This window comes from Polyodon spathula, chromosome 1 (genome assembly GCF_017654505.1).
Source record: "Polyodon spathula isolate WHYD16114869_AA chromosome 1, ASM1765450v1, whole genome shotgun sequence".
Classification (NCBI taxonomy): domain Eukaryota; kingdom Metazoa; phylum Chordata; class Actinopteri; order Acipenseriformes; family Polyodontidae; genus Polyodon; species Polyodon spathula.
In genome coordinates, this window is record NC_054534.1 from 103364303 (window position 1) to 103391592 (window position 27290).

Here is a 27290-nt window from a genome sequence, read left to right on the forward strand (position 1 = left end):
AAAATGATTAAAGAAAATCTGGATAACGTATAACACATCACAATGAAACAAACTGCATGGGCTGTTTTCCTAAATTTGCTGACAGAACAGAAATCAAACCAAACGACCTGGAAACAGCGTCAGCAACTGAATTAAATACTATTTTAATTATGCTACGGTAATTCTAGTTTCATTGGCATCGGTTTAAATCATATCAGAAACAGAGAGACATTAAATATTATCACCGATAATTACTTTATTAGGTCTAACACTGTTTTTATTGGGACAGCAGCACAAAGCAGTATGGTATTTTGGATGATACTAGAACACACTTCACATCCAGGTTACACGTCAAGCAGGTTAACTAAACCGATTTTCAAATCATGTTTAATGTTGATTTAAGGACTTTAAAATCATTTAACCCTAAAACATGGTTTCAATCAATCTTTATTTTATATAGTGCCTTTCATAGTGGACCACCATCACAAACCGTTTTACAAGATACAGTGCAAACAATGCAAAATACATTAAATACAAGGCTAGGATGTGAAAAATCTAGAATATTGCGGATGCGTAGGTCGTATAGAACCATGAGTATAAAGACACAGTTTAAAAAAGTTAGAAGTAGCAAAGGCACAACAGCTAATAACAGGATATCAGGCTTACAGAGCATGGAAAGCAAGAGAAAACAAATGGGTCTTGAGAGTTGATTTAAAAGTGAGCGACAGTGGGGGCATCACACACCAAAGCTGGGAGAGAGTTCCAAAGAGTCGGAGCCATGAAGCTAAACGAGCGTTCTCCAAGTGTGGTGCACTTTTGTTTGGGGATAATAAGCAGGCTCGAGTCGGAGGACCTCAGCTTGCGGGTAGGGACATAGTGGGTCAGCAAGTTGAGGAGGCACTCGGGACCTGTGTGATGAAGTAATCCTGAACTTCACAGGTAGCCAGTGCAGCTGGGTGTGATGTGATCACGTTTTTTACATCTGGTAAGGATCCTGGCGTCAGCATTCTGAACTAGCTGCAGTCATTTGGTGGCGCGTGCCGGAAGACCACCATAGAGAGAATTGCAGCAGGCGAGCGGAGAGGAGACAAATGCGTGACAAACTGATGTGGACAGGGCTTAAGAATCATAAAGATAGTCTCTGTGGTTGCACGTTTAAAGAAACTGGGAGAACCCCAGTGCCCCATGAAACGCTTCCTGAAGAAGCTTGAAAAAATCTCAGGAAACTGCAGTTTTTTTCCCTCCACCCAAAAAGAGTGCCATAAGCACACTGAGTCTCAAGAAATAAGGTACAGCCTTGAGCCAGTGGAGATACCCTTCATCTTTCATGCCTTGTCTAGAACATGCTGCTGCCACCGTCAATGCATGGGAATGTTACAATTAACATTTCTAAAAATGGAAAGTTCAAGAAAATTAATTCATTCAAAACAAAGTATTTGGATTAGTTTTTCCAGTGAAGGAGCATTCAATAAATGTCTGCATTTTAGTTAATTTTAATTTTTTTTTTTTTTTTTTTTTAAATATGTTTCTCCTAATAAAACACTAGTTTTGAACAAACATTCACATGAGGTTCCATTAACAGGTCAGCAACTCCAATCTGCATAGTGCATTTTTTGACAGATGAAATAAAGTTTAATATTCTTAAAACGTATTGAACCCGACTAGTATTGCTTTCTTAAACAGTCTACAAAAGTTGAATATATATAATATCATTGAAAAGTAAAAAAGAAAAGATAACTGAGTAGGGCCTGAGAAATTAGTTTGTCCTATTGTCATCCACAATTTGGCTCAGCAAACCCGACAATCTAGCAATTACATGTTTGTTTTTTTTAAAACATGGATAAATTCCCTATAACTGCTGCATGATACCAAAAATGAATGACCTACATTGTATTGTATGAAAACGATCAGACACATACACATCATACAGTATGGAGCCGATATGCTTTTCAATACACCCCTAAAAACACAATTATCAAAATTGCAGTGCTTACCTTAAATTAGTCACCTATTTTCACATTTACTTCATTTTATTTGTACAAGCAAATTCAATAAAATTAAACATACTAAAACACTTCCTGAAAGAGCATTAAAAAATCCTCAATATTATGTGCTAGCATTAGTGACTAATGCTAAATTTCAGTTTTCACAGAAACTGCAGTGTATTCCTCCTGTGAGGTCTGTGATTACTCCTCCTTTAACCAGTTTCGCTAGGAACTGCTTTTCAGCATCCACATTGTGCATTGTTTGCCCCTTCATAGCGTCCATGCGTCTGTTTTCATAGTAATGCAGCGGAGCTTCAGGTTGTTTGAGATCATATCCAAACCCAGCCAGGCTCACCTCGTCACACAGGTATGTGGCCAGGACTGTGGCAGTGACCCCAAGCGTCGGCACGTTCTAGACATAAACAAGAGGAGAAGGTTACTGAGAATGGAGTTTAGCAGAACATGTACGGTAGCCTACCTTTCTGAAAGCTTTTGTAAAATGGTGTGTCCCATAAGTCAGGCGTCATAGGTGTCATTTAATATTGGTGGTCTCATTATTTCTTTCAGGTGTGAAATGTCTCTAAGCAGAGAGGAATGAATTTAGAGCAATTTGATAAAGATAGCCAATGAGTTGATGGACTAACTGAACAGAGAAAATCCTAAATTGGCATTACATATTATATGATGCCTGGCCTGCATGACTCCTTGTAAGCATATTCCACAGTGCTATATAAAATAAAAACTGATGTCGGTATTAGAATTCAAATCATATTCTGTAATTCCAGTATACAGAATAAAGAAAAGTTCCTGTAACACATGTCCATTCATCACACTCGTGACAATCAGAAGTCAGTGCAGTGACCTTACAGGACACAACACCTTAACCCAAGAGACACTGTACCTGGTCCCACCCCCAAAACTTCCACCGCGGTTCTGAAAACCGGAGGAGGTCCACCGCTGTTTGACTGATGATTTCAGGGTTCAGGATTCGAAACTGGGATATTCCTATGGGGATTTCCTTCGGCACCCCCTGCCAAAAAAACAACCTATCCCATAGGGACTGAAAAAAAAAAGGTATAAATAAAAATCATTACTGCAAACTAAGGCTCTCTTTTTTTTTAGTGTCCATTTCCTCACAGAAAAACAAAAGTCTCAACTCGCATGTTTAGGTGCACTTTTAATTAGGACTCTTATGTATGTGCTTCGTTTAATCTGGCTGGCAGCCAAGACAAAGGACCTTAGATCTCAGTTGAATCTCAACACTGATTCTTGGAGCTTTATTTTACTCACACCACCCGCCTTCGCAATGGCCCTTTCCTGGGGTCAGTGGGTTTTCACGGTCCTGTCCCTTGAACTGAAACGCTATGATTCATATTACAATTTGCCGCCTCAGTGAAACAGGACGTGGCAGATGCTGTAGAAAAGTACTCTCTTTCACAAACTACTCACCACCGTTTCCCTTTTAATCATGGCCTTCAACCAGTTAAAGTCAACTGTTTTGTAAATGACTGCCACAAACAGGGTCTTAGGATCTACATCATCCCATGATTTGGGGCTTCCCTCTGGATAACTCATCCTGATAGTGGTTTTGTTGCCAATGTCTTCAATAAAGTTACTAACAGGAGCATTATTCAATCTGGAGAAAAAAATCAAATACAATCTTTTTTTAGCCAATACATTAACATGTGTTTTAACTGAAAGTCTGCGCATAAAATAAAAATGTCACGCACCATCTTATCTTAATGTCTTTCATGTTCTAACGCAATATAGAAGTATGTAATCTTCTTTTATCCATTAAAATAAAAGTTTCAATGAACTGCCCCGAATTCTGCTGATCTCTTGGAGTAAGGGTTTAAGAATGAGATATAATGCAGTCCTTCAAAGCTAAACAAAACATTTTTCTGTAAAGAACAGGACCTGTGAGACTGAAGTTATGCTGGTACTATATAACAATGCCTTTGCTGCCCTGTGTTATCTATAATAAATTAGCCCATTTTGCAGGACGTAGTGGAAAAGCACAGATGGCCATGAGATGGGATGACTGGTTCCTCGTCTCATATTACGCTGGTTTAGCCCTGTGCGTCTGCTGCTACAGGCAGGAGCACAGAAAGTAAACATAGTATTGTGGAAGAATAGACTACCTACCCCCAAGTAAATAAGATATAAACTTAAAAATGATAAGTACCATGTGAGAATGCTGTGCTACTGAATAAAATTAGTTTTAATTAGACAATATACATAGACACATATTCCTTACCTGATTACAACATCAAACTGATTCAAAAGCTGGCCCACCTGCAGCCCGCGCATGATACCACCGCTTCCCACCACCACGCAGCGACTGCAGGACTTCACGCTGCTCTCCTCCCGCGCAGCCTCGGGGAAAAGGCCTAGAACTTCCTTCAGTTTCTTCTCCATGCTTTGAAACCCAAATGGAGGGGGGTATCTGAACACTGCCTTGCTCAGAACATCGTTTTTCCTCAGGAAAGGAGGAATATCTGTCTTGTATTGGTCAGGAAAGAGAGTGGACATATTCTTCCTGGTGGAAGACCACTTGCATCTCCTCTGCAAGATTTTAGTGACAAAAGTTTGTACACGCTACAAAAAAAGCATAAAAAGGGGATTTAACTTTGTGACAGTAAGGACATGGAAATTTTGCCTACGTTATATATTGTAACTTAGCTTGCAACTCACACATGGTTAGTTGCCCCTTTCAGACAGGACACAAATGGAAAATTAAGTGCTTATGCACACTTTAATAAAACAAAATAAACAAAACACAAAATAAACACCAGCCATCTCCCTCCTCCCTTAAAAGACCACCCACCCTCAAGTCTACAAATGTCAATTTTCGCCCTCTTCCACAGCGGCTAGAGGGTGGGCTGGTCCCTCTGGCGCTTCCAGGGAGGGACAGCGACCCGGTGACACGGGACCCCCACCGGGCCGACTGCAGCGATGACCGAGGCACAGGTGGCTGCAGCATCAGATAGAGGTCTTCACCTGGGGACCGGCGATGTCCAATCACCCAGGGGGAGCGACGCAGCTGACAGGGGGAGCCAAAACAACGTCTGGCAGCAGCCTAGCGACATCTGGGTGTTCGGAGAGAGCAGAGTAGGGAACCGGGGGCAGAGCTGTGACCGATGGTGCAGACTCCTGGCCTCCAGGTCTATCATAGGGATGTCTACAGACCGTCAGGGTGTCCAGGAGCACGGGGCAAGGTACCACCCGCAGTACTGCCAGACTGTATCGCATTGATGGTGGAGGTGGGGTCTTCACCTCCTCACCCTTGCTTATTGCTTCTCCCTCTCCCTCCGGAGACAGCGCGGCTTCTCCCTGCGGGGCTGCTCTTCCCTGCTCCCACTTTTGGAGCAGCAGCTCCAGCTCGCTCAGTTCCCGTTCTGGCAGCCCTGTTCCTCCTCCACTTCCTGTTCTGCTCCCGTTGAGCAGTGGTATTCTTGTTGATCCCGGCAATCAATTCCTTAATACTGTCCATTTTCTTCTGGGTCATAGGGGCGCCCACACACACTGCCACCATATGTAGCTTAGCTTGCAACTCACACACGTTCGTTGCCCCTTTCAAGCAGGACACAGGAAAAAGAAATGGATTTTTCCAGTGCTTGCGCGCACTTTTTAATAAAACAAAATAAACAAACACAACATAAATACCTAGCTCTCACCTGAGCACTAACTACCATACACAGGAACCTAACTAGTACAGGACAGCTAAGCCATTTACCTGTAATACAAACTAACAAAACAAAAAACACAAAAAGGCTTTTTCACACTACCTTTGTTACAGTTGAAACCACCATCAGCCTGGCTCCTTTACACTCCAGCAGCCCTAAACACACTGGCTGCTTTCTTTAAATATCTTGCACATGGCTCTAATTTACAATAAATACCAGGTGCAGGGGATAACTAATAATGAAACAATAAAACAATTAACACATTTATACATTCTCACATCTTTCTTTTCTAGCAGGGAGGAAATTAACCCTCTCCCTGCTCACAATATATATATATATATATATATATATATATATATAATATATATATAATATATATATATATATGCTATATATATATATATATATATATATATTGCTCTGGAAAAAATTAAGAGACCACTGCAAAATTATCAGTTTCTCTGGTTTTACTATTTATAGGTATGTGTTTGGGTAAAATGAACATTTTTGTTTTATTCTATAAACTACTGACAACATTTCTCCCAAATTCCAAATAAAAATATTGTCATTTAGAGCATTTATTTGCAGAAAATGACAACTGGTCAAAATAACAAAAAAGATGCAGTGTTGTCAGACCTCGAATAATGCAAAGAAAATAAGTTCATATTCATTTTTAAACAACACAATACTAATGTTTTAACTTAGGAAGAGTTCAGAAATCAATATTTGGTGGAATAACCCTGATTTTCAAGCACAGCTTTCATGCGTCTTGGCATGCTCTCCACCAGTCTTTCACATTGATGTTGGGTGACTTTATGCCACTCCTGGCGCAAAAATTCAAGCAGCTTGGCTTTGTTTGATGGCTTGTGACCATCCATCTTCCTCTTGATCACATTCCAGAGGTTTTCAATGGGGTTCAGGTCTGGAGATTGGGCTGGCCATGACAGGGTCTTGATCTGGTGGTCCTCCATCCACACCTTGATTGACCTGGCTGTGTGGCATGGAGCATTGTCCTGCTGGAAAAACCAATCCTCAGAGTTGGGGAACATTGTCAGAGCAGAAGGAAGCAAGTTTTCTTCCAGGACAACCTTGTACTTGGCTTGATTCATGCGTCCTTCACAAAGACAAATCTGCCCGATTCCAGCCTTGCTGAAGCACCCCCAGATCATCACCGATCCTCCACCACATTTCACAGTGGGTGCGAGACACTGTGGCTTGTAGGCCTCTCCAGGTCTCCGTCTAACCATTAGACGACCAGGTGTTGGGCAAAGCTGAAAATTGGACTCATCAGAGAAGATGACCTTACTCCAGTCCTCTACGGTCCAATCCTTATGGTCTTTTGCAAACCTCAGCCTGGCTCTTCTTTGCTTCTCATTGATGAAGGGCTTTTTTCTAGCTTTGCACGACTTCAGCCCTGCCCCTAGGAGCCTGTTTCGAACCGTCCTCGCCGTGCACTTCACCCCAGCTGCCGTTTGCCATTCTTTTTGTAGGTCACTTGATGTCATCCTACGGTTGCTGAGTGACATTCGAATGAGTTGGCGGTCATCCCGGTCAGTGGAGAGTCATTTTCGCCCTCTGCCGGTCTGTAGCTTTGTTGTCCCCAATGTGTGCTGCTTGACCTTGTTCTTATGAACCGCCGTCTTTGAAATTTTAAGGATGGAAGCAACCCGACGCTCACTGTATCCCTCTGCCAGTAAAGCCAGAATTGAACCCTTCTTTTCCTCACTCAAAACTTTCCTTTTCAACTCTTTGGGCATGGTCAATAGTTATTTTTTTATTCCAATTACTTTTGAGGTACTACTAGCACTGTTTTGCCATCCAGCTGGTCCTATTGCAAGAGGATAGTGATGACCACAGGAGTGGTTTTTATACTTTTCCTCGTTAAATAAGATTTGGTTCAGGTGATCCCCTAATCAGTACCTCATTCAGTAGAATGAGGTGTGCCTGTGTTGGAATTCAACAGACACTGGAATGGAATGGCTGCCATACATGTAGAGATGCTGATTTAAGAAAAATTTGCAGTGGTCTCTTAATTTTTTCCAGAGCTATATATATATATATATATATATATATATATATATATATATATAGGGGGGGGGGGGGAGAGGGGGGGTGACCTCTCCTTTCTAGTAATGCTGGAACACGATATTTTGTAGCGGCTTTAACACTGCAATTGGAATAAAAAAACATGTGCAAATGCACATTTGTTTAATTGTTGAATTGTTTTGTTACTTGTTTTATTAGTAATTATCCCCTGCACCTGGCTATCATTGTAAATTAGAGCCACGTGCAAGGTATTTAAAGAAAGCAGCCAGTCTGTTCAGGGTTGCTGGTGTGTGCAAGCATTGAAAAGCAACATAGTGTAAAAACCTCTGGAAGTGTAAAACTGTTTGTTTGTTTGACTCATGTAAAGGGTTAGCCGACCTGCACGATAGTTTAGGTTTCTGTTTGTGTTTTTTAGTTAGTGCTTGAAAAAGAGCTAGTTGTTTATTTTCATTTTGTGTGTATTCATTAAAAACAGTGCATCAGCTCTGTAAAACTGAATTCAGTGTCTGGGTCTGCATCTGAAAGGGGCAACGAACAACCATGGGTGCTGGCCGGGTTTACAATATGTGTATATGTATGCATATTATATATATATATATATAGTATATATATATATATATATATATATATCAATATCTTGTCACTATGTACTGTCCAAGAACAGCAACATTCTGGAAGATACTGAACACTATATTTTGTAACCCTTGGCTCTGACATCCTAGCCTCATCTGCACTATGTTTACTAGGTGACCTTTGAAGCTTCCTAAAAAAAGGTTTTAATATGCATCTACTGTATGCAGAATACAATGAATTTACATGGGTGTAACCTGTTATTGAATAATTATTTAATGCTGTGTCTTTCCTTAAGAGGGAGCAGTAGTGCTATTAGGTGGTCAGTTGTGAGCTTGTCTTGTGAATGTCAGTCCTTGCATGTACCTGTTAGTCGAAATTTGCAATCTGAGTGAAGTATTCATTATGAAAATAAATATTTATACCTGTGAACATTAGCAAGTTGCTGTTTCCTGCGTTCTAAATACCTCCGTGTTCTTGAGAGAATAATGTGATTGTGCATGGGGGTAAGCTCGGACTGTTACACACCATAACAATTCAAAGTTTTGTTTTTTTTTTTTTTTTTTTTTTTTTAAATCTACCATAAAATTGCTACTGTGCTGCACTGGAAAAAAAATCTAATAAGGAATATCTGCTACAAATCAAGGATTACTGTATATCCCGGTAGCTCTTCCATTCCGAGTGCAGGCTATCGGTCCAATTTAAAAAAAAAAAAATAGCCACATTTTAGGCCTGCTTTTCAGTCACATATGTGAATGCGCAAAGGGTGCTGAGCCACACGTGCGAACGGGGTTGCAGGCCTAAATCTGAGGAGGCCCGAGGTGGACCAGGGCCAGCACACTAGTGTGAACTGGTGTCCAAGTGGAAGAGTGGAGAGTGTGTAGGAGTGGGCTAAGACGAAAGTAAAAAGTGAATAAATGTAGAACACCAGGATAGCTGTGCTTATGTACTGTATGTGTTGTATTGTGTGCTATTTTGTTTTGTGTGTTTTGAAGTTTGCAGTATTACAGATCATGTTACATTTAATATTAAATATGTCAAATGTGGTGAACACAATTATCTACTCTTATTATACTTAACCAGGAAAAAGATTCAAGTTGGAATGTAACAATTAATCATCTAATCTTATTATGGACTGAGATCTTCTGAGGTGTTTCGTTAAGGCCATATTGTTCCACAATCTTTAAATTATATCCAAAAAGATTATCTGCTCATCGGCAGGTGAATTGTGCTCTAATATCGATGGGATCTGACGCTGGTTTATTTTTTTCAAACTGTGCGAGTTATAAACTAGCCAAATACAACAAATAATTGAAAATATTCAAACCTTTGCGTGATTGGAATCCACATTATACCCCTCCCCCATGCTGGGCTTCTGTTCAGTCTTGGATGCTTTGATGTTAATGTACGCTAAGAAAAGTAATACAATTGAAATCAAAACAGTAAACCTAAAAGAGAGAGAGACCAAAGATTAGATAGATAAATAAAAAATATTTCCTATGATGTTTCTAACATTTAAGAATGAAGACAGCAACTCTTGCTTAATGAAAAACTTACATCCCAAAGTGTCTCTCAATTATTCATATTTTATTAAGAACAAGGTAAAAATAAAAACTAAATAATGCTTACACGTGTCGACATACCTCATTAGTAATATACGCTATAGCAGATGTCACATGTTACTTTTTAACCAATGAGAATACAGCATTTAGTTTTGACAGGTGCCTTTAGCCAATCAGGTGCAACTGCAAGTCCCACCCACCTGTCTTGTCACATTTGTAGTTTTAATGCAAATATAGAAACCATGTTCTGTGTTTGTAATTTGTCACAGTAAAATGGTATTTAATTTAAATGTATTAGAGTAAAATGGGTAAACGGGTATACATTGTTTTGTTGTGCTATTTCAGAAAATAAAATAAGCTTTTTACAAAAATAAAATGAGCTCAAACGGGTATACAGTTTGTTATATTATTTATTCAGAAATAAAATGAGCAGTAAAATGAGCAAACAGAGGGTACAAAGTGCTGAAAAAATAAACAAGCTTAAATTGGGGGAGAAAAAACAAATGTAGTGTTGAAAAATAAAGCAAGCTTGAAAATGTGAAAAAAAAAACAAATGTATAGTTGAAATTAAAATTAGTAAAAAGGGAAAACAAATGTTAGTGTTGAAAAATAAAGCAAGCTTGAAAACAAAGACAGTAAAATGTTAAAAAAGAAAAAGTACATTACTCAGAAGCATGTCTTTGTTTAAACAAAAAAAAAAAAAAAAAAAAAAAAAGACAACGTGTTTTAAAATGAACAAGGGTCAGATGCTGTAAGTTCAGAGCTAAATAGACCTATACAGAAGTAAACTGACACAGGCTGGTTTAAAACAGAGAAGCGTGGCTGTTGAAAAAAGACAATGTTTAAAATAAGTAACAACCTGTTTAAGAAATATGCATACTTCTTAACCCAACACATAAATACACAAATAAAATGTGAGAGCCTGTATATATTAAGTTTACATTTTAAAAACCTTATTGCATTATTTTACACAACCGGATGTACAAGCATGTGTAAAACAGCACGTCGGCTTCTGAAATGTCTGTACCAAGTGTCTTGAGTTTAAAACATTAATTTCCCAATGAAAAATAAATAAAATGCAAACCTTGACTATCAGCTGCTGTTTAGACTTGTTACAATGTATTTACTTAAACTGAAGAAAAAAAGGGGTTTTAAAATAAAACATTATAAACCTTACATTTGTTTGTCTGAGCATACGAAGAGTCATTTGTGATTATCAACTGAACAAAACAGTCTTTAGACACGTATTTAAAAACTTTGCAATCAGGCGTTTGTATTGAAATGCAGAGATCAGGAATGTCTAGTTAAGTTTATTTAGTTTTAAAGATTAAAGTCTAATATGCTCCAAACATTTACTATCAGCGCCCATATTTTAGACTATTTCCAACTTTGTTATAACGTATTACTTAATACAAAAAACAGTTTTAAAATAAAATGCGACAAACTTAGGCTGTGTCTATTCTCGTGTGAGCGTGGCAAATGTGAGATGTGCCGGTATTCAACTATGGTTTTTGGATGCATTATAGCATGTATACTTGCGTTGTCTAAGGATGCAGGGGCCAGCCCTTTGACAAGCAAGACAGCTAAAGAAGTGAACGGCGCATTTCAAAGCCTCCAACTGCTGCATCCTGCGCTAATATTTCAAGAGAACTGTCAATGCAATTGCGATAAACACAGGTTGTGGAGTTATTTAGCACAAGGCTCATAGAATGTAATTTAATCTGTTGCACAGAGCTGCTGGCTGAGACAGACTTCGTTCAGTCCTGATGGCTGTTTGGAATATGGATGGTGGTGCACACATGCATTCAGTAGTACTGTATTATGTATTCAAAAGCACTGAAGAGAGCTGTGTTGATCGACTTAAACCACTAGGCTAACAATGTTTGTTTTGAAGGCAGTATTTTCAGGTTGTACAAGACCATGGAAGTTGTGACTGGGAATTGTTAGAGGGGACTAAGAAAATACAAGAGATCAAGACTTTTCTGATCTGAAAAAGATTCAGATGACAAAGCATTTGAAAACCACTTGAGTATTATCAATTAAAGGGCTTTATAGTGTTGGAATCTGGTGGCAAAATCTGTCTACAGGATTTTCTGGAGTACATTCACATGACTGCCCTTTCAGAAACACTTTTGTGTCAATGTTCTGAAATGAACTACGGGCCATACTGAAGACATGGGTCTAGTAATTATTTTATTTGTATAAATTTAAATGCAACAACAACTCTATACTTTCGTTTTATTTACTGTAAGTGTTTTCTTAATATGAAAATTGACTTGAAACTACAATCTTTAAAACTGTTGCTTTAAAACTACACACATGGCCCTTAACCAAGGTAAAACTTCAGTAATTGTAAAAACTACAAACATATGAAGGGGTAGTGGCACTTCCACAACACGCTTAGCACACGAGGGGAACTGCCAGCCACGCTCGCAATTCTCTCTGTTCAGTCAGATACAGACAAGCACTGACACTAGCATTTGATTTTTTTATTTTTCTTCAGTTCAAGTAAGTACATTTATAACAAGTCTAACATAGCAGCAACCGATAGTGAAGGTTTGTATTCTTTTTTTTTATTGGACATTTTAATGTTTTAAACTCAAGACACTTGGTACGGACATTTCAGAAGCCGACATGCTGTTTTACACATGCTTGTACGTCCAGCTGTGTAAAGTAAATTATGCAATAAGGTTTTTAAAATGCTAACTTAGCAATGTATATAGGGTCTCGCACTATTTTAATTTTATTTATGTGTTAGGTTAAGTATGTACATTTCTTAAACGGGTTGTTCCTTATTTTAAACATTTTGTCTTTTGAACAGAAATGCTGCTCTGTTTAAGATCAGCCTGTAACACCTCTGTGTAGGTCTACTTATCTGTAGAGCATCTGTTCCTTGTTCATTTTAAAACACTCTTTTTTTTTAAATATACACACTTCTCTATTTAAAGCCATCCTCTGTCACTTCCTTCTGTATCTGGAAAACATAGCTCTGGACATGCAGCCTCTACATGTGTTGACAATTCACATTTCCCCCCTTTTTAAAAATAAAAATGTCACTTAAGTAACAGCATTGCAACCTTGTTTTTACCATTTACTGCAACGATTCCCCATTGGTTCTGGACCATTTCTTATCTTTTAAACTGAGTGACCAGCAACACCCTTAGCACATGACCAGCGATGCTGTTAGCCAGTGCTGGGGTCATACTGCATACTGTAATATGTCACTGATGTCTGGTGAAATGCCTAATCAGATGAAACAAGCTATAGTATCTCCCATGTTAAAGTGTGGATGTTACTGTCCCTGGCACATTCAGGCGGGACTGGCGTGTGGGGAGGAACAACATCAAGTGGGAGCCACTGGTGGACCCCCGGAAGGTGCTGATGCCACCACTGCACATCAAATTGGGCCTTATGAAACAATTTGTCAGAGCTCTAGATAAGGAGTCGGCAGCCTTCAAGTACCTTCAAGACTTCTTCCCTAAGCTGTCTGAGGCAAAGGTCAAAGCCGGTGTCTTCGTCGGACCACAGATAAAGAAGATCCTGGAGTGCAATGAATTCCCCAAGAAGCTCACTAGTAAGGCGAAAGCGGCTTGGAACAGCTTTGTCGCAGTGGTTCGGGGCTTCCTGGGTAATCACAAGGCCGAAAACTACGTGGAGCTGGTTGAGGCTCTGGTGAAGAATTACGGCACAATGAGCTGTAGGATGTTCCTCAAAGTCCATATCCTTGATGCTCATCTTGATAAATTCAAGGAGAACATGGGAGCGTACTCGGAAGAGCAAGGCGAGCGCTTCCACCAAGATATACCGGACTTTGAACGCCACTACCAAGGACAGTATAACGAGAACATGATGGGAGACTACATTTGGGGGCTGATTCGTGAAAGTGATTTAAAGTATAATAGTAAATCTCGAAAAACTACTCACTTCTAAATCTTTTGTAGTCATTTTTGTATTACTTTAGTATAAATACATGTTAATTTGGATTCATATGTTGTTTGTTTCTGACTTTATGTGAACGAAAAGACACAAATTCGCCCGTTTTCTCATTGGAAATAGGTAAATTTCAAAATATCACTGTCCTGGTCACAAAAGCAAAGTTTGTGGGGAATAATAGCCATTTTCTATACTTTTGAGGCATAAACAATTAGGAAATAACACTTACCACCCAGGAACAAAAATTGTGTTACATAGTGTTATCAATCTGGTTTTTAGAAAAGCTCATTCCACAAAGACAGCATTGCTGAAACTGGCAAACGATATACACCGGGCTATAGAGAGACAACAACTGGTGTGATCTTTATTGACTTCTCCAAGGCCTGCTGACTTAGTTAATCATAGAATACTTTTTAATAAGTGAATGAATCTTGGAGTTAATGGTGTGGTTTTAAATCAGATTCATCAGAGCGTTTCCAAGCTGTGGTCTTTGACAGGAAAAAAATCTGATTTGTATGCCTGTATCCTCAGGGGTCAATTCTTGGACCTCTTATTTTTGAACTTCAAGATTGGTTTGATAATGGTTTGTTAAATAAAAAAATCATGTTTTCTGGTTCAGAGAAAATGATACAAAACAATCATTCCAATTGTATTATTGTTACTTAAAAACACACCTTTGAAGAGAGTTGATACTTTTAATGTCAATATCGATACAACTCTTAAATTTGAAAAACACATAAAGAAATATGTAGTAAAACTAAGAGAAAACTCGGACTGTTGTATGGCCAGCGTCATTGCTTACATTTTACACCAAGGTTTAAATTAGCTGAGCAACTTTTGTTTCCTGTTCTGGACTATCACGATGTCATTTACACGACTGCTAGTAAGGAGTCGCTAAAGAAGATTCATACAGAGTTTAACCGGATTTGTAGATTTGTTCTTCAGAGTACTCCTTTAGAACATCACTGTACCTTGTATTCTAGGTTAAACTTGTCACCTGATAATAGAAGGAACTTTCAATGGAATCAGATTCTTTTTAAAGGGGTGCTTAACAAACTGCCTGTTTAAGTAGCCTGTTCCAGGAGTTTACTTAATAATTGCACCCTACAAAATATTTCTGGTACCACATATTTTAAAATAAAGATGGCAAGTGCTATTAGAAGGAAATCTTTAGTTGTTTCCGCAGTTTCAGATTGGAACGCATTAAAGAATATATTTTGTATGTACTGAGAGAAAATATGTTAATAAAGAGAACTGCAATATACTAATTTAAATATCTGTTTCGTCACCTTGGTGAGATCTCTAGCATTGCCAGCTACGTGCGACATTTTTTCGAATGCATAATGAAAGACAATTAATCCCATTAGATTCTATAGTAGGGCCCCACATTCACCACCAAAAAGCTTTTCTTAATAGTATCCCCTCGCTGTCTGGTTTAAAAAAAAATAAAACCACACAAACATTTACAGTGCTCTTTGTATTTTAAACGGATAAATCATTGCACCGAAATAACACTAATATGTTTTGGGTAGATTGCATATTACACTATGATAAAAATATAACACTGTACAGTACGCCTACACAGTGTACAGTACAGTAGTAAAATCAAATGAATACACACATCACTTTTTTATTTCAGCCTGTAGGCTACCAGTAACACAAAATAAACCATGCTGCTGCATTGCACACACTGGTGTACAATGCGAATAAAATATTATTTTAAACTGAAACTAAATGGTTTTAGGTTTTTTTTTAATTATTATTGTTTTTATTATTATATTATTATTATTTTTTTTTTTTTTTAACTTGGCCTACCACATGTGTAGTCTATTGCTCCCAACACATTAGGGACTCCAGGAATGTCACAGAGATGTGTTTTCAAACTAGGTATTTGGGTGTTTGCCTCAAAAAGAAGCACAAGAAAAAGCGAACTGGGAAATGACAGCAACAATTGTGACTGTTTTAAACAGTTCTTAACAAACTGATGCAATTGTCGTCAGCTTTAGTACATCTCATTATAATATCTGAGAACCCTCATTTGTAGTATCTCTGCCTCCTTTTTGCAAATTTATGCAGGAATGCCCAGAATTACATATTCTACTTCTACTCAAGTTGCCTGACACAGCAAAGAGTGTGTGAGAAACACGGTGGCTACAGAAAGTAGCCACTGAACACTAGAAACAGACATGAACGTAGGTAATAATAATCTTTATTTTCATATAGCACCTTCCACAGTGGACCACCACAAAGTATTTTACAAGATACGAGACTAGAGTGTGTGAACTATGCATCAGCTGCAGAGTCGCTTACAACAACGTCTCACCCGAAAGACGGAGCACAAGGACTTGCTCAGGGTCACACAATGAGTCAGGGGCTGAGCTGGGATTTGAACCGAGGACATGCTGGTTACAAGCCCGTTTCTTTAACCACTGGACCACAGAATGTATCACATATTGAACTGTAAACACTTAATCAGCTGCTGTCGGTTAGTAAGTTCAGTTAACGTTCCTTTGTAGAAACTCTTACCTACAAGCACCTCTAGAGGGAAACACGCGGTTCCTCATGTTTTCATCTGGTGGCTTGTGTTATTCCATGTCAGAACACACACTCTAGGGCTGCCGGTGTCTCATACGTGTGAGCTATCCACTGCAGGGGAGAACAAACACACATTAGTCTCACTAGACCAGCTTTTCAAGGTCAATTTGCATGATATTGTTGTAAAAGGAAACATAGTAACAAACAACTTTTGATTCCCTTTGCTAACATCTAGAGTGATTTACCTGTTTTGCTTAATTTCATTCAAAAAAGTTCCATGTGTCTTTTGTTTAAGTTGAATGCTGCATGAGTACATAAAGTATAGTGAAGTGCATTGCTGTATACTAAGCATTTCTCACTTTTATTAGTTTAGCACCCCACTACACCCCCTGTGATCTATACCATCACACAAACTATTTACAGCCACCATTATCACTCAAACAGTCTTGAGTACTGGTAATGCTGTGTGCTTCTGGACTTACTGCTTACATATAACATGACCCGGGAGACGCACTGAACCATACAAAAACATACAAACATACAGCAGCTGTGGCTCAACTGAGAAAAATATAATTAGATACTATCTGTCTGCTTTAAAATGGACAAGGCCCTAGCTTAGGTTTACTGGCTCGAGCTACATTTAACAGCCAATATTCAGTACGAAAGTAATGGAACGACAATTTTGACTCTTGGAATAGTGATCGATGGGCTTGAAGTTAAATCTAGCTCTGTAGTTAGGAATCTTGGTGTGGTCTTTGACCTTAGCCTTACTTTCGAGTCACATGTCTGCAATGTCACCAAGCTGTCCTTTCTTTACCTTCGTAACGTTGCTAGTCTGCGCCTGTGATGTCTGTGCCTGATGCGGAGAGACTAGTTTGTGCCTGATGCAGAGAGACTAGTTTGTGCCTGATGCAGAGAGACTAGTTTGTGCCTGATGCAGAGAGACTAGCCTCCTTTTTAAGAAGTCACCTCAAATGGTTATAATTTAATACCGTCGCAGTTTTAGCAATTTAAAAAAGCACACAAGCTTCCCTCATGGTGGATGCTTAAAATAAACAGAGAAAAAAAAAACAGCATATATTAATAGCAGAAATAGCTAGCAGAGGCAACTACACTAGTATATTGTATGAGCCAAGGGAACAAGATCCACATAAAGACAATACAGGGATTATTTGGAGCAGGGATCCTATGCCATATGGAGTTACACATGACAGCCTTGGGTAGAGTTCTACAGTACAGCATCTGTATAGTGTAACAAGATAATGTTAATCAAACCCATCCCATTAGTGCACTGACCTTAACCCTCTGAATGGGGAGCTGGCTGGTTACTGAGTAATAAAACCAGCTGGTTTGGGAACAAAGAGCTGGATTCATAAAGCTCTTCCACAACTTTTGCCAGAAAGTGCACAGTGGGAAATGTTTAGTTGTGGTTATACTCTGCACCTTGCATAAAAACAAGACACTGTCATATCATATAAAAATCTGTCTTACCATCCTAATGTCTAACGTTGCTGTTGAGTGCAGCTTTCCATCCCTTCCACAAACCTACACTCGTCCATGACTAAGACTGGGGTTTTTATATGTGTGATTTCCGTGAAATCTACCCATTGCCGTATAATATGTAGTTCCAGTGAAAACATACATATATATATCAATTAAAATAACTACAGAAAACATTTGCCTTAATCACACACTGGCAGTTACACTAAATTTATGAACCTGGCAGCTGGTGTAGTTTTCTTCTGGTAAATGATTGAACACAAGGAAAAAGGCACAGCATCAAAGATCGGAAATATTTCTGCTAAAGATTGCTCTGTCCAATACAAAGAGACCTTTCACGTCTGTTAATTTCATGGTTTTGTTTGTTTGATAATTCACTTGTAAAGTAAACTAATTGTGGTTAAATCATTCATAATAATTAATGTCCAAACAGTAATTAGAAATTAGGCAATGTTTCCTTTACCTGTATTTGATTCAAATATTCAAGAGTTACACACACAATTTAAATAGTGGCACAGGAACCATTTTTAAAGTAGGGGTGCTGAAAGCCACTGATGAAAACTATAATCTAAACTGTTCATCTACTTCATGTAAAGGCTGATGTTGTTCTTGACAGAAGTATTAGCCCAGCGAGTGCACAGACAGCAATGTGTACTCATTTAACGACTGACCTTGTCAGACTTGAACTCGCATAACCATTTTGTGTTTTTGCTTGGCAGGTGTGTTTCCATGGGAACACTGCATGAGCCCATTGTATGATTAGACACAGTGGAATATACATGTATAAACTGAATACATTGTTAATTAGAGAATGTACTGTGTTTAAGGGAGTCCATGTAAATAATTCCTGCTCCTGCAAGGTTAAAACTGATGGAACCCAGAATTATTTTGCCATCGTAAATGATAAAGATTAGAATCAAATGGAATGTGGATGATAAGCAGGTGCTAAAACCAAGGAAGTGTTATAAAACTGGAGCAGAGCACGGTAAAGTATTGGGTGAAACAAAGAAGCAGTTATGAAAGATGTATCAATCACATTTATTTTGTATAGTGCTTTTCATGCCAAGGCATCCCAAAGCACTGTAAACATTCAGCTAGGTATAAAATTAGACGTTGGGAACTGAATTAGGTATTTTTGGCAGTGTTGTCTTTATCACCTCGCAACTCCAGTTTTCTGCGTTTTTTTTTTTCCACTACACCCTGCCAAGTGTAATTAATTCATCATGTGACATCATTCACATGTCTCTGCTGAAACTCAACATGGCAGCTGAACCAGCGAAGAACAAAATGCAACATTTCAGCAAAAGACAGAGCTAAAACATTTTCTGATTATCTATATGAGGATGGTGGGATACTATTCAAGTTTTGCTATAATTTGATTTAACATGTATGAGTCGATACCATTAAAGATTATATTGCCAGTCGTAAACACGTAGAGAACAAGAGAGCAAAGCATTGCATTCTATGCTGTAAAACTCAGACCTAAGGTACTGTGCTCAAGAAGCAAGTTAGCTAAATTATTTTCATATTTAATCATTGTTTAGTTTATTTTTTTCCACTCTACCTGCATTTAATAAAGCTATAAATTATCAATGTTAAACCATGATCATTTCTTAATTAAATTACATTATCTGACAAAGAAATGAGCTCAAAGCTATTTTTCTAGCTATATATTCCTGAAAGGAAATTGATTGCTTTACTGTGTAAAGGACGCAGTCACGTCATTTGTTTCATAATGACATTGTCTGGAGACACACCTCTTGTTAAATTTAGCAAATAACAAGGTAGAATTTGCAAAGAAACAATTGGGAGGATTAACTATTAATTATAGAGTCAGTCAACACTTTTTTTTTTTTTTTTTTTTAATGTTTCATGCTCTATCCTGGTTATTGTAATCCCAGTAAAATGCTAAACTTCATTTGTGGAGCCCTGTAAATAGGATTACTCTCATGACATTGCTGGACTGTAATATTTTTTTTTTTGTTATTGTAGTGCCAGCAATACGCTAAACAGGTCTTTTCAAAACACCTTTATTTGTAGACTGAACTACAGTGTCAGTGGAAGACTGTAAATATGACTCTCACAACAGTGCTGGATATTTGGTTTCTGAACTCATGGCTTTAAAAAAAAAAGGTTGAATTGTGGTAATATTTATTAAAATTACTTCACTACCAACATCGTATTTATGTTCAAATGCTATGTTTAACAATAAACTGTTAAAGTGGGGAAAGACGAAATTGGTCATTTTTTAAAAATGGAATTTGCTATTCCCCAGAATGGAAAATCATTAGGCCTAACACAGTTAGATTTAACTCCTTGTGACACAGACGCTGGTGACTTGCAGTTCATCTGCTTGCTTGGTTGACATTGGGGCTAGAATGTCAAACTTTTATTAATTTACAACTGATTGCAAGTAAAACCAAGCTGTTGTTGTTACTGTACAAGGAAACAGCTTTGAGAAGTGAGGATTCTGGCCATGTCATTGAGAGTGAAGTGGAATGAGTTTGTGACAACAGGATTCACAGGATGGCTGTGTGGGACATGCAGTATCATGCTCCCATTGAATTTGGTACAAAAGGACCTAGAACTATATAGAATCACAAGTGTAAAATGACGAGGCTCCTCGTTTCCCGTCATAGCACAACGGACAACACACTAACTGGATATAGAGCACTGAAGTTTCACATTAATTTAGAAATTATAAAATAAAAAGGTTAAACAACAACTCCCAAAATAAACATACACACACACACACACAGTTTAACCTCATTGTAACGAATGCCCCCGGGACCTGGAGAAATATTCATTATACCAGGTTGTTCACTATAATAGGGTATGGCAACTTGCTGTATCAGAATAATGAAGAAACACCCAAATTGAATTGAATATCTGTATACAGTATAGAGTAGCAGCAGTAACAGACAACTTCACATTGATCAACATTTAAACTGTATATTTAAAAGAACTGTAAAGAAATGAAGAAAAAGTACACTTACATGCTGAATACAGTAATTACGAGCCCTTTCTCTTGAAAAACAGAAAAAAATTGCTTTATAGTTTTTGTGCTTTTCTCAATGCACGCTGTTTCAATCTTGTTACCTCCTTACACCTGTTGCCATGATTGCAGCTTGTGTGAAGATGGCAAAGGTTGCATATATCACACATGATTAGCACAACAACAGATTATCTATGAAATCAGCCTCGTGGAACTTTTCAGGTCCGCAACTTTAAAGAGCCAACTGCACCAGTTGTTCAGAGATATAAAGCTTTATTAGTTTGCGCAAACGAGAACAGCTCAACACATCAGTGTTAGGAAGCCCGAGTAGTGTTCTGTCATACAGAGTTAGCATACAGTTATTATACCTTTACAGAGAGACAGGGTCGTTTCCCTTTCAACCAATAAGCTGGAACCAGCTCAGTTGGGGTACTTAACAACAGGGGGGACACATTAAAGATCAACCGATAAGCTGGAGCCAGCTCAGTTGGGGTAATTAACAGATAAGCTGGAGCCATGTTCCTTTTTATCACACCACCCACAGTTTAGCTCTTTCAGCCACACGTACCTGCAGTTTAATATATCTACTTTATTTCTATAAACTTAATAGATCATAAACTCAAAAGATTTTAAACATATAACTCAGTGAATAAATGTAGTACAGGGTAGCAACAAACAGGTACAGGAATGGTTCTATGCAATTATTCCCCTACATCCCCTCCTTTTGTAATATAATTACAACTCAGATAATTGCAATCCTGCAAAGGGATTCTTCCTCATCTTCATTATTGCATTCACCTTCCCTGGTAAGCAAGGGCATATTAAAAGTGAAATCAGTAGCTCTAGTGCACAGTTTCTTTAGGCAGAGTATACAAACATACATAGCTATTAAAAAGGGTACACATATGTTTCGCAGTGTGAAACACCCATAAATACTCCATTTGTCCTGTTTCCCCGACACCAACAAAGGGTGTTGTTGGAGAAACAGGCAGTTCATGGGACAGTGTGACTTAATGGCATGTTTCGATTCGGCCCACCAACCAATTGCTTACACCACTGTACAGGTATACTCAGACTATTATTCGAATAACAGTCAGCATGGTTGACGGTACAGTCGGAGTTGCTGAGATCAGTTCCTGTATAAACATTCATGGCTCCTCTAAAAATGTTCATGAATACATTTTGGCTCTTGTTGTGGAGATCCACCATCTCATTTATACAGATCTGTTGTGTCATTTCCGTGCTGGAGGCCGTAACTATAGTCATTGCAGGTGCAAGGGTGTTTGTTGACACTTCTACTGGGTACAAGGGGAATGGTTCCCCTGCTGAGTGTGTCATTAGAGAACAAACATAGCAAGGTTCGGTGATATTCAAAGTGTTCCTGGTAGTGTGGCGCAACAGAGACCACCAGGCATTACTGTATGGTCTACATTGTGTTCAGCACTCCACTGGTGCAGTGTGTTCCTTTTTTGCTTTAGTACTGGGAGACTCAAGGAGCAGCAGGGTGAGGAGACACACGCTCAAGAGCATGGTGACTGGTCCCAGGAGAAACTGGAGTGGAGAGTACTTGGTCTGGATTGTGCGGTACCTTCCTGCAGTGTCTGACGTGGACCTCTCAGCTACCTTTATTGCGGTGGGAGTTGTCAGCAATACTTGGAATGGTCCAGTCCAGCACTGTTGGTGCCAATACTTCCTCCGAAGGTGCTTGATCACCACCCATTCGCCGGGGTGGACGTTGTATCCAGGTCCTTATGTTGGGTCTTGCTGGGCAACTCAACAACTCAGATAAGACAACCATTAAATGTATTTATCTAAATGCTAGAAGTATCAGAAACAAAATTCTAGAACTTGAAGCTACTGCACTAACAGGTAACTATGATGTGATAGGTGTTACAGAAACATGGTTGTCTGAGAGTGATGGGGACGAATATAATATTTGTGGGTATACACTGTATAGGAAAGACAGGCAGGACAGAAGAGGAGGAGGGGTAGCGCTATACATAAGAAACAGTCTTGAAGCCCAGGTGTTAAACCTGGACAAAGAAAATAAAACCGAATCAATATGGGTCAGAATAATGGACAAAAATTCAAAGGGCATAATAATAGGAGCATACTATAGACCGCCAGATTCAGACGGTGAGCACAATAATCTGTTATAGAATGACATTAGAAATGCGTGTAGCAAAGGAGAAGCCATACCAATGGGGGATTTCAACTTCCCCCAAATAAAATGGGAAAACCCGGTGGGTAGCACGAAGGATGAAATTGAAATGGTGGAAATGACAAATGACTGCTTCCTAACACAATTTGTCAAGGCACCGACTAGAGGGGAGGCATGTCTTGATTTAGCCTTTTCAAATAACAAAGATAGAATAACTAAAACAGAGGTCAGAGAACCACTGGCAAACTCAGACCACAACATGGTCTCATTTGAAGTGTTTTTTAAATCCCCAAAAGTAATGACTAAAGCTAAGGTTTACAATTTTAGAAAAGCAAACTATGAAGGTATGAAACAGAGACTAACAGAAGTAGATTGGAGTAAAATAGAGAAAACACCCACAGAAGAAGGGTGGCTGTTCTTCAAAAATGTAGTACTAGAGGCGCAAAACAATTATATCCCTAAAGTAGACAAATCTAAATGTAAAACTAAATTGCCAAAATGGTTTAATAGATCAATTAAAAAAAATATTCAGTGAAAAAAGGCACTTTACAGAGCATTAAAAAAAGATCAAAAAGAAAGTACGCAGAAAGAGTACGCAGAACTGCAAACGCAAGTCAAAAAGGAAGTTAGAAAGGCCAAGAGAGAAATAGAAATTAACATTGCTAAGGGAGCTAAAACCAATTCCAAAATGTTTTTCCAATATTACAACAGCAAGAGAACATTCAAAGAGGAGATTAAATGTTTAAGAGATACAAATGGCAAAATCGTAGAGGAAGAAAAAAAAATAGCAAATATATTAAATGATTACTTTTCACAAGTTTTTACAAAGGAAGATACTGACAACATGCCCCACATGTCATCCAGTTCCTATCCAGTTTTAAATAACTTTAGCATAACTGAGGCAGAAGTGTTAAAGGGACTAGGAGCTCTTAAAATAAACAAATCCCCTGGGCCGGATGAGATCCTCCCAGTAGTACTCAAAGAAATGAAAGAAGTAATTTACAAACCGCTAACCAAGATCATGCAGCAGTCTCTTGACACAGGGGTGGTACCGACAGACTGGAAAATTGCAAACGTAATACCGATCCACAAAAAGGGAAACAAAACTGAACCAGGTAACTACAGACCAGTAAGCCTGACTTCTATTATATGCAAACTTATGGAAACTATAATAAGATCCAAAATGGAAAATTACCTATATGGTAACAGGGTCCTGGGAGACAGTCAACATGGTTTTAGGAAAGGGAGATCGTGTCTAACTAACTTGCTTGATTTTTTTGAGGATGCAACATCGATAATGGATAATTGCAAAGCATATGACATGATTTATTTAGATTTCCAGAAAGCTTTTGACAAAGTCCCACACAAAAGATTAATTCTCAAAGTGAACGCAGTTGGGATTCAAGGAAACGCATGTACATGGATTAGGGAGTGGTTAACATGTAGAAAACAGAAAGTACTGATTAGAGGAAAAACCTCAGAATGGAGTGTGGTAACCAGCGATGTACCACAGGGATCAGTATTAGGTCCTCTGCTATTCCTAATCTACATTAATGATTTAGATTCTGGTATAGTAAGCAAACTTGTTAAATTTGCAGACGACACAAAAGTAGGAGGAGTGGCAAACACTGTTGCAGCAGCAAAGGTCATTCAAAATGATCTAGACAAGATTCAGAACTGGGCAGACACATGGCAAATGACATTTAATAGAGAAAAGTGTAAGGTACTGCACGCAGGAAATAAAAATGTACATTATAAATATCATATGGGAGATACTGAAATTGGAGAAGGAATCTATGAAAAAGACCTAGGAGTTTTTGTTGACTCAGAAATGTCTTCATCTAGACAATGTGGGGAAGCTATAAAAAAGGCTAACAAGATGCTCGGATACATTATGAAAAGTGTTGAATTTAAGGGAAGTAATGTTAAAACTGTACAATGCACTAGTAAGACCTCATCTTGAATATTGTGTGCAGTTGTGGTCACCTCGCTATAAAAAAGATATTGCTGCTCTAGAAAGAGTGCAAAGAAGAGCAACCAGAATTATTCCGGGCTTAAAACGCATGTCATATGCAGACAGGCTAAAAGAATTGAATCTGTTCAGTCTTGAACAAAGAAGACTACGTGGCGACCTAATTCAAGCATTCAAAATTCTAAAAGGTATTGACAGTGTCGACCCAAGGGACTTTTTCAGCCTAAAAAAAGAAACAAGGACCAGGGGTCACAAATGGAGTTTAGACAAAGGGGCATTCAGAACAGAAAATAGGAGGCACTTTTTTACACAGAGAATTGTGAGGGTCTGGAATCAACTCCCCAGTAATGTTGTTGAAGCTGACACCCTGGGATCCTTCAAGAAGCTGCTTGATGAGATTTTGGGATCAATAAGCTACTAACAACCAAACGAGCAAGATGGGCCGAATGGCCTCCTCTCGTTTGTAAACTTTCTTATGTTCTTATGTTCTTATGTTCTAACTCTTACCCTAGAAAAGAGATTCTTAAGCACATCGTTAAAAGTGACACAGTACGCCATGAGCTCATCATCACAGCCTTGGAGCGTTAACTGGTGTCTGGTGTGGGGCAACTGATTAGGCATACACATAATGCGAGCAGTCAAAACCTCATGGGGACTGTGACGGTGCAGTGGGTGTGGGTGTGGAGCAAACGTAATAGAGTCACTTCTGAATTTGCAAATACCCTAACACAATGGTAGGGTGAACTCTATTAACAAAAAAAACACAGTTCAAAGCAACAAAAATATAAATCATAAGTTCCAACAGAGCGAGTCCCTCTCAGCTCCTTGGGTGCACTTCTGGGGTGCTGAAAAGTGCAGGTGCCCAGGTGCTTAAGTGTCCAGTTCTGTTGTCCGGGGTGTGTGGTGTCCAAGGTGAAAAGTGCTGGCAGTGGTGCGGCAGCTCCTTGGCGTCAGGGATCACTCTGACAATAAACACAAACACGTAGCACAAAAATAACCAAATAAACAAACACACAGCTCAGGAACCTAGCTCCAGTATTACCTCAACAAGCCTCCCACTTACAAAATGACAGCCCTTATATACCAGGGGACTCCACCCCATGATCAGCGCGACTCAGCACACCTGCCAGTTGTCTAATGCAACACAGCTGATCACAGTGATTTTGTCCCCTAATATGGTCATTCCGCCCTGCACCAAGATGGCCGACTTCCTTTTCCACCCCTCTCTCCAAGTCGGCCCATCTCTGAACAGGCATGCAAGTACCTCTGCTTAGTGCCCTCTTGGGTCGGGAGGGAGATTTGCAGCTCAGGTCCTCACGCTCCCTGTCACAGGGACTCAAACCATGTGCAGCATGAGGGCGTCCCCTCATGTACATCAGAGCCAAAGGTAGTACCGTTCTCCAGGCCAGCCCAGTTTCAGCACACAATTTTGTCAATTTGCTTTTAAAATACTTTTTCCCTTGCTATGGGGTTAGTTCAATGAAATCCACCATTATATGGTCAAATGGCTGATTAGGTTTGGGATGGGCGGACATGGGAACACCTGTACCCCTTCCCATGTTGTTCTGCATACATATAACACACTTGGAGCAATATTGTTCAGCAAAAGCAGTAAAACCAAAACAAAACCAAAATTGATAAACAAATCTACTACCCCTCCTTTGGACACATGGTCAAGACCGTGTGCCCACTTACACATAAAGGGATTGCAAGATCGGGGTAGTATGGGCTTGCCCTTAGGGCCTAACCACAGACCAGAAGAGGATCAGCCGCCACGTTGTTTCCATTTATGTTTCTCCTTGTCATTGGTGGAGGCCTGTAAATCAAAGAATATCTTGGAGAGAAAAGGGTTGGTCAGTAACAACAGTAGTAAACAATGAGGCAGCAAGGGTAGTCCCCTGTGTAGCTGCAGCTTTAGCTGCTGCATCTGCACATGCATTACCTAGGGAAACAACATCAGTGGAGTTAGAGTGCGCTGCGCATTTAACTACTGTGACCGTGGTCAGGTAGTCCCAGGCAGGGGCTGCTAGAAAGGGCCTGTTTTAGTGCCATAAAGGAATATAGCTTGCACTCTTTCAGACCCCAGCGACTTTCCTGTTTGCACCGAGCTCCCGGGGCCTGAACGATGGCTCCTTTTAGTACCAGTTCTTCTGACAGTGGTTTTATGCCATCAGTAGCATCCCATCCCAAGGGGTTTTGTTTTCGTTTGGGTTGGTGCGTGCTTTTGGGTGTCACCACCAGAGGTTTGCAATTCTTAATACGACCAAAATAATTTTTACTAGTGGGCCACAGTTGCTGGGGTATGTCTTTCAACCAGGCTGGCTCAGGGTCATGTAACAACACGACATCCTGTGGCCCAGGCGTGT

At 39.2% G+C, this 27290-nt stretch overlaps 1 protein-coding gene across 2 annotated transcripts in view; it reads right to left on the reverse strand.

Annotated features, from left to right (window-relative positions):
- Window positions 1–965: 965 nt before the first annotated feature.
- LOC121325705 (lactosylceramide alpha-2,3-sialyltransferase-like) overlaps window positions 966–27290 on the reverse strand; it is a 46135-nt gene continuing 19810 nt past the window's right edge. Inside the window, exons 2-7 of one of the 2 annotated variants that reach the window (XM_041268577.1) lie at window positions 16288–16407; window positions 9594–9714; window positions 4222–4562; window positions 3414–3600; window positions 2866–3024; window positions 966–2376 (exon numbers count right to left, since the gene is read on the reverse strand). In XM_041268577.1, coding sequence (XP_041124511.1) covers window positions 2119–2376; window positions 2866–3024; window positions 3414–3600; window positions 4222–4562; window positions 9594–9714; window positions 16288–16325 — 1104 coding nt within the window. In that variant the 5' untranslated portion in view covers window positions 16326–16407 and the 3' untranslated portion in view covers window positions 966–2118. The remainder of the gene's footprint in view (window positions 2377–2865; window positions 3025–3413; window positions 3601–4221; window positions 4563–9593; window positions 9715–16287; window positions 16408–27290) is intronic. The other variant, XM_041268587.1, reaches the window with a different exon arrangement.